Below are 8996 nucleotides of genomic sequence, written 5' to 3' on the forward strand. Positions count from 1 at the left end.
TATTTAATTAAGTGATTACTCAACACATCAAATAATAATAATAATAATAATAATAATTAGTTGTATTATTATTATTATTAATTAGTTTTTTGGCCTCTTGGTGCAAACACGAAGGCGTGCCTCTTGGTTCCTTGTTTACACAATGTGACTTCCCCGAAGTTTATTTCTGTGAAGCCTGAATTGCTTGTTCACAATTTCATTTCAAGTCATTAACAAACAGTAAGCAATGAAAATAATTTTCGTGTCAAAACTTGAGGTCATGCAAATCTGCATCGCATTGAAGTTAATTTAAAGTCACCTTCCGACTAGGAATCTTCGTCCAGCTTGTGTCTTTGTTAATTAAATGGCCAATCTGTTAAGCAGACAGTGGCCTTCAACTGCCGCAAGTCCTTGAAACCGCAAGACATCGACTGCTTGGCACTAGCACAGCTACAAAAGATAATGCTCATACACGGACTCCACTGAAAACGCATTTATCAAGCCAACAACTTTCCCTACTGGACAGAGATTCTGCAACAGTCACATGAATAGAAAGAGTTACCTCATTTAACTGTCACTCTCAAATTGTGGGGAAATGCACGAGTCAAAATAGGGCGCTTTTCATCTTACTGCTCTCAGAAACCCCCAAAAAAATCATTTTAGGATTCAATAACCTGTGACCCAAAATTTGACAATGCGTTTAACAAATAACGGTTGTTTTAGCTGTGTTCAGATTGTTTTCTAAAGATGAGTGATCTGAAAAACTTTTAGATAATTATGTAAATTTACAGCAGTGGTCAAAAACAACCCAGTAATAATTTTAAGTACCACATACACCGACTATATTTGCAGGGATATCATATTACGTTCTTCCAGAGGAATATACAAATGGATATGACAGGTCTGTACACCTTTTTACTTCTAATAGCATAGATGACTACCCTGGCGGGGTAGCTTAGTGTTCGTCTAGAGTTCCCTTATCCCCTCCTTGGAGAAATCTGTCTTTGTCTGTGTTCACGGGAAGAAACTGTCCGTATGACGTCATGCGTGGAGTCTGACCGTATGATAACAATGTTTCAATGATACGTCAGCCTCCATCGATTCAACATGCAACAACGGAAATAGAAAACTTACATATTAAAAGTTGAAGTGACGTCAGATTTGATGTTCTCATGGTGATACATATTAAAACCACTAACGTGCAGTATATGATCCCGTTTGGTAGATAGGTACCCATGTTTTAGATGAACCTATTGCTTCCATCTCAGGGTGTAAGTCGTTCTTTTATCCTGAAGATGGATGCAACAGATTCCTCCGAAACGTAGGTATGGATCTACCAGACTATATGATGTCACATCCCAAATGACTGTAATCTTAAAATGACTTTGATTCCTGTTCGCAATATGTATATTTCTTGAATTGTCAAAGCCGTGACAGGACCCCCTGCGGTGAGGGCGTGGAACATTCCCAGGTTGCGGACAGAAGAGGCGGCCTTCAGAAACGAGGATAGTGAATGTGATAAATAAGCAGTCTCGATCAGCTGACAAGATGTGATCAGCCATCTTGGTGGTTGGGAAAGGGGCTAACCAACCCTCATTTAAAGAAATTAAGCTACCGCGTTATAAAATTTTAAGCACGGCCTGGAAATGGAATAAATTCTTTCGAAGGACCTGAAGGACGAGGGCACACCAAGGAAACTGGCAACCGCAAAGCAACCGCAATTTCCGAGAACTGTTATCAGCCTGAGTTGAACACATGTTATTGAATGGAGCAGCGCAAATTGAGGAAACGCAATGAATGCTCCATCCAGTGACGTGTGTTCAACTCAGGCTGATAAAAGTTCTAAGAAATTGCGGTTGCGTTGCGGTTGCGTTGCGGTTGCCAGTTTAATCCTTGTGACCTCGCCCCAAGAATGGATAATGGGGTTGAGTTCTGGTACTTGGAACGTCAGGAGTACATATAGGTCAAGTTCATTGGAGAATAATACTGAGGTGGATCTCAAAGAATTAAGATGTAAGAACACCAACTCAATTAATCTGGCTTAGAAGAGGGTCGGCTGGTGGGTCGCTGTGAAAGAATGTAAGCGTCAGAAGTTCCACCCAGAACCTCTTGTTATGTTGAGGCACTAGCATGCCAGTCCACAGCAGAGACTGAAGAAAGCCACGAGCTGGTATCGGCCAAGATTCCACGGAGATACATGCCAAGTGCTTTGCCACTGATACAGCCTGCTCCGTGTGCTTCTGCAACCATGCACAAATTGTAGGATTCCATGTTCTCACAGCGGCGGTCCAGAAGAGTACTATATTCTGGCATATGACGCCGTGTAGCTCGTTGAAAGTCAACTGACGTTTCGGATGAATATATCGTCTCCATATTCAGGTTCGAATAAGCCGAGCAAGATATCAGCGTGAAAGTAGATGACAAGTTGAGTCGGTATCTTTTTCGGTTTATTCAATTCTGAAGATGGAGGCGATATATTCATCCGAAACGTCGGTTAATTTTCAACGGACTAAACGGCGTTTATCCCAGAAGATAGTACTCGTTACGTATAACTTGCCAGTAAGCAGACAATTATCAGCGAGTCATCACAATTTTGACCACAGTTCTCCCGCACGATGCTAGAGGACACAAACCTTGCCAACGAAGATAGAATGAAACGTGGAATTGAATGAACATAACAATAATAATGTGATTAAAGTGTTTAGTGACGTCATATTAGGCGCCAGGCTGGGCCGTCAGTTGTTTGGGTCAGTAAGTGATTGCTTAGTATGACTCACGAATTGACTGGGGTCATCCATGACATCATGATGGGTCACACTGAGGAACATCAGGCATAGCAGCCTCAGACTGCTGAGGCACGCGGATTTTTCTGCCACCTTAATTAACGCAGCGAGGCCCAAACTACCCCCAAGATAAAACAGAAATTCCAAATATGACGGAAGATATGACAAAATGATTAAATTATTGAACATCTTAAACCATGTGTATTTATTTTAAAAACAGAACAAAGCTTGGCTGAGGCACATGCTACAAGCCGGAAGGCCGCGGTTTCGATTCTCGATGAAGTCGTTGGATTTTTCAATTGGCCTAATCCTTCCAGCCTCACTATGGCCCTGCGCTTGGCTCAGCCTCTAACAGAAATGAGTACCAGGAATCTTCCTGGGTGTACAAGGCGGCCGGCGCATAAGGCTGACAACCTGTCACCTGTGAGCCGAATGTCTAGAAAATATGAGAGCCTCGACTTCTCACAAATTTATGGGCCTTCACGATCTGTTACAGGGATAAATTCAACTTTTTTTTTTACGTAACAAGTCTATTTATATTTAGGCTAGCAAAAATCGTACCACTATTCTCCCCTATCAAAGTTTCGTTAAACTAATCGAATTCCAGTATCGTATTATGAAGTTCTTGGTTTAAATTTTTAAATTTCCTCCCTGCAGAAAATCTAATAAATGATACAGGCTCTATGCTATACACACATAAATAAAACAATGATAAATGTAAACACAGATTGTATGATAGCTGTATTCTTCTACCATAGCCAGTATCAATAGCATCACCCCCCCCACCACACGGGGCACGATCTTGAATAGATTTCACTCACCTCCCATCATCACCACGTATCTCCTTGAAATCCATCTTAATATTATCCTCCCACCTCCTTCTTAATCTTTTATGTAGGCACTGCCAAGGTTTCTCCACCGTTCTTCATATTCCTCATTTCAATTACTTGCCCCCCCCCCCGGAAACCTACCAATTTACGTAGAGTCACTTTTCTTGTTTCAGTTATCTGCCAAATTTTCGCACTAGACGACGGGTCTACCAGAATCTACGTGTAGCAGATTTTGCAGAAATGGCTATTCTACTAAATGATGTGCATAATTTATATTTTTATAGAATCAAGGCCGATTACAGCGGCCGCGTGCTCTGACGCATGAAATGTCTGCGCCCGCTCAAACACTGAGATCATGGGTTCGAATCCCACTCGAGGCATGGATGTGTGTGTGTTTATTCTGTGTTTGTGTTTCCTGTGTAGGTAGCGGGCTTGCGACGGGCTGATCTCCCGTCCAAGGAATCCTACCGACTGCCTATAAGATCCATAGTAAAATATTAATTCTGGCGGGAACAGACCCGATGACCTAATACGAAAGGTAGAAGAACAAGAAGATGTGGAGGGAACATTCAGGACCGTAACGATCCGTAAGGCTTAATACGTCGAAGGAAGAAGACGAAAAAGAATTACTTTTGTTAATAACATTTTAAAAATTTCCGAAAATATAATTCCGTCATTACAGCAGTGCATTCAAGAAAAAGTCAATAGGGTTTATAGGAAAAGTATCATTCTTCCTTAATGAGAATCAAATATATAAAATTATAATAAACTCAATTACATTCAAATTTCAACCTATACCAGTACACAAACAGAGTGTCCGGAGGAAAGGAATTCAAAATAAAATAATTATATCTCAGAAAGCTTTATACACATTTATGGGTTACACCACTACAAAAGGAAAACTATCAAAGTTTTTTTCTGAGTATATAACTTTCTCAATAAATTTCAACGTGGGCTCCCTTGGTGGCAGGACAAATATCCAGACGATCCAGCATGTTTGGTGTTACCGTAGCCACAGCGTCCCTTATGCGGGCTTTCGGGTGTTGCAGGTCACTGATCTTAACCTGGTAGACAACTCCACAAGAAAAAATTCAGTGGGGTTAAATGTGGCGACCTAGGAGGCCAAGCGATTGGTCCACTTCTGCCGAGCTATCTACCAGCCATCTCTCCGTTCAAGTGATTCCCAACATGGTGGCAGAAATGTGAAGGCGCATGCGCGTAAGGCGGGCATGAAAAAAATACAGGATTTTCCTTTCCGATGATATAAACCGGATACGTGTATGACAATTACTTTCCGACATATAATTTTCTTTGGATACCTTTCATCCGGACACCCTATATGATACGACCTTGGTACTCTAATTCACATTACGAGAGAATATTCCACCCAGTAGGCAAATTTGGTCATATTTATGAATGCTACGTACATTTACTCTTTTTATAGAGACCCGAGTAATTCTGTGTACTTTAAAATCTTCTTCTTTAAATGGGGAGAAAGTACGCCTGGTGGGACTCGAACCCACAATCCCTGGTTTAGGAGACCGATGCCTTATCCATTAGGCCACAAGGGCTCATACGTTTACGTACATACGTAATTCTTACAAATTGCAAAACTGCCCACTGAATCAAATTCATTTCCAAAAGTAGCTTCGATTCAATAGTACAAAATTATGCGATACACTAAAGCCGAAATTTTATAAAACCTGTATTTCTTTGTATTGCCGGTCAGGGTAGTCGAGCGGTCTAAGGCATGCAGTGTCTTCGTTCGCTCGCTCGGAAGCCGGGATCGTGGGTTCGAATCCCACTCAGGGCATGGATGTTTGTGTGCGTTTTTCTGTGTTTGTGTACAATTAGATGCCTTGCGACGAGCTGATCACCCGCCCAAGGAGTCCTACCGTATTTGTAAGATCTAGAAAAACCGAAGTGAACGGAGAGTTTCATGGAGGCAGGCCTAGGCCCAAATTGGGGCTGTAGCGCCACAGAGAAAAAAAAATTCTTTGTATTATTTGTAGTGTAATAACATTTTTATGCAGCTGAATGATCTAACTCTAAGAAACCTGTGTTTAGAATGCGCGAGGCAAAATTATCTGCAGAAATTAAAATCTGAGGATTACCAATTATCTCGCTATCTCTTTATCTCCCACTTACTTGATAAATTTCGAGTAAAATGAAATAAGTACAGGTTGATTTTAAATCCTTGATGAATGACCCGTACTTTCTAATTCAATCGGAAAGCTAATAAATTTAAAACTAATATTCACCGATAAAAACACAACTTGGTATTTGTCACATGATTACTAATTCGTAATTTCTATCGCCTGGATACAACCATAATCTACTTGCTTTAATCTTAGAGTGATTAACTTCTTTAACTGCTTGAGTAACACATATGTACACGTATGTATANTATCTACACGGCACCACATCCCAAAAGACAGCATTCTTCATAGTCACCATCGTGAAAACCTCAAATCTTACATATTTTTATATCGAGTATCTACTTTCCTACTTCCCCAGCCGATTAAATGGACGAAGCGTGAAGCTGACCACCCATCTCCATCGGTGCAGAGATTGAGAGTGAGAAGATCTGTCTCCACTGATCCACAGACTTGTGTCTCCAGGGTTCATGCTCGTTATCAGAGAGTACGTACACGGTGAAGTGCTCCCAGTGCTTGAGTACGCACCATGTCATGTCGTGGAGGAGCGGAAATATCTAACCCATGCGTTCTTAACCCAGACACTATCTAGCTACATGTGAGCCCCAGCCACTTTATCCTTGCGAATTAGACCCATTTGTATGGTATAGGAGGGTGGATGTGGTGGACGCTGTGGAGCGGAAAAAACATCACTTTCCCTGCCGGGAATTGAACCCACACCAGCCCATAGCCTAGCTGTTATACTAAGCTGTCCTGACTTCTAGTATAGAATACGTAGCAAACATTATTCGTGTCAGGGTGATGATGACAAGGCGGTTAAGAGAGGCGAGCCATGTAATAGGGACGATAAAGCTATGAGATTCATACAAAATTTTGACCAGAAAATTCAATGGGCAAACTACTTAGAGGACGTAGTGCTAAATGGTAGGATAATATTAAAATGTACATATATTCGTGTAACAGAATTGAGGATTTATCTGGTTCAAAACATAGATTGGCATTTAACTGCTGTGAACACGGAAAGAAACTTCAGTTTCAAAAAGATAAGGGATTCTTTGACCAGCTGAGAGACTAATAGCTAGTTAGGTACAGAAGTGAATGAGGCATTGCAGCAAGCACGCGAGTCTTAATAACAAAAATTCATAAATATGAAAAGGCGCATTTATATTCCTTTTAGACGATGCAACAACATTTCCATGGCTGGAATCGGCAATACTACTATAAACCTTCGATAACGACAATCGATATTCTGACCAAGAGTCGAAATGGAGACCTCCCTATGACCAATCATATGTGTAAATCACTGTCCCAGTGCCTTGAGTGTGATATGTAGAGAACTCCTGTGGTGGGGAGGGCACATAACCTTGTAATATCTGGAGCGAGGGGGGAAACCTTGGCCTTTCGAAAACAAGGCAGACATGATGGGAGTGAATCACCAGTTCCGTAATCTCAGAGCAGCAGCAATAGCAATGTCGGGTTCGGATACACCACATGGCAATGACTTCTAGTGAAGTGGTACGTCTGCTGTCGAGCCAAGGGAGCAGCCACCCGCTGTGGGCTGTCTTCCAGGGCTCACGCGCGGTCAGTATCGCTTCGAGCATCATTTACTTGGTGAAATTTGCCAAAGGCAACGACGTCCTTGTTGAGAAGCTGATAATAGTTCAGCTACTCTAGGAATTTCCCAACTTTCATGAAACCAGAAAGTCTTCGACTGTATTCATCTAAGCCCGCGAATTGTTCATACCCTGAGCTAAATAATGATTTCATTCTAATTTTCGATTATTCTTCCACATATTCCCATGTCTCCTGAATAGTTTTTCTTCGAGTTTTCCGACTAAAATTTGGATGCATTTTTCACCACGCCAGGCGTGCCACATGCCCTTCTCATTTCATCCTCTCTGATTTCACCGCCCTATGAATAATTGAAGAGCAAAATTTTAACTCATCGTTGTGTCATTCTTTCTACACTTCTGTTACTTCCTCTGCCTTAGTTCCTGTATTATCCCATCATCATGTTTTTCAAACATCGTTAATCTATGTTCTGCCCTCACGCAGAGAAAAGAAGTTTCACTCTCATGCAGAAAAATACGTATATTCGAAGATATTTTCTTCTGTGATATGATGCCACGTAGTCTGGTATAAGTTCAACGACGTTTCGAAGTAACCTCCATCTTCAACGTTGAAGCATAAGATAAATAGCCAAAAAATATAGTAGACAGCTTGCTGGGGTAGATCCTATTTAAATATCCCGCTTGGATAACTCGAAAGATAACAATATTTTTTTAAGAAGGCGCTTTCTGGAGTTTGCAACACGCGCATCTGCTCCATTACATGGACAGAAATAGATAAAAAAGACTCGAGTCGATTTTGAAATAAGGGACAAAGTTCAAGTATTTAACGAAATTTCTTCAAAATAATGTATAAAAATTCAGTTCGCACCTCACAGGAAACAGATAACGTCTACGCTATAAAGATCAGCGAACTAATGTTATTTAGGGAAGTGACCGCGGTTTATTGTGAAAACCATATGGAACGTAAAAATACATTCTGTGGGAAAATGCTGAGATTTAGTATGTCACAATACGCGGTACACGTATAGCCACTGGGATCTAAAGTGTCAATTAAGTACTGGATGGGAAAGGCGTATGGGGGAATGTAGATAAATTTCCAGACGTTCTGGACTTCTACACAAGATGGTGAGTGATCCATGAAGAACTCCTCTTTTAAAACATCTCAGGTCTAATGTATAAGACGAGAGATTCGGCTTAGCCCTTATATTGCGAAAACAGAATCTACTTACAAACCTCAGCTCAAACATGTCATACACGTTGTCTATGTTCCCAGGCGGCGACGGCCAGCAGCAGTCCTTAGAAAGTGGGTCAGGAGGTGTACAGACCCTGTTCTCTTCGCTGCCAGCACCTGCAGCAGGACTCGGTTTCACTACGTATTGCAGTAGACTATGGGGGGCTCCGCTCCTGCCCATGATACACCGTTACCCCCCTCTGTTCCCGGGACCACCAGAGGGCACCAACACCAGCAAAGATCGCGGTAAGTTGCATTCAGTTCTGCTGCCTTTACAGGTAGACCTAAAAGTAAAAACATACATTGAATCATTGGAAGTAAATCCAGCACATCGCTAGATAGTAAAGTACTTCTTTACAAGACAATCATAAAGCCTATTTGGACCTATGGAATCGAACTATGGGGATGCACCAGTAAAGCGAACATAGCCATAATGCAACGAAGAC

The 8996-nt window shown here is 41.5% G+C and overlaps 1 protein-coding gene across 1 annotated transcript in view; it reads left to right on the top strand.

The window, feature by feature from the left end:
- Positions 1-8996, top strand: part of LOC111872457 (PR domain zinc finger protein 1) — a gene marked incomplete at its 3' end in the record, with an annotated part of 75226 nt that overhangs the window by 27532 nt on the left and 38698 nt on the right. The window contains 1 exon segment of the mRNA XM_033754777.1: positions 8593-8796. Within this exon segment, the coding sequence (XP_033610668.1) occupies positions 8593-8796 (204 nt within the window).

The sequence above is a fragment of the Cryptotermes secundus genome, unplaced genomic scaffold (genome assembly GCF_002891405.2).
Source record: "Cryptotermes secundus unplaced genomic scaffold, Csec_1.0 scaffold962, whole genome shotgun sequence".
Taxonomy (NCBI): domain Eukaryota; kingdom Metazoa; phylum Arthropoda; class Insecta; order Blattodea; family Kalotermitidae; genus Cryptotermes; species Cryptotermes secundus.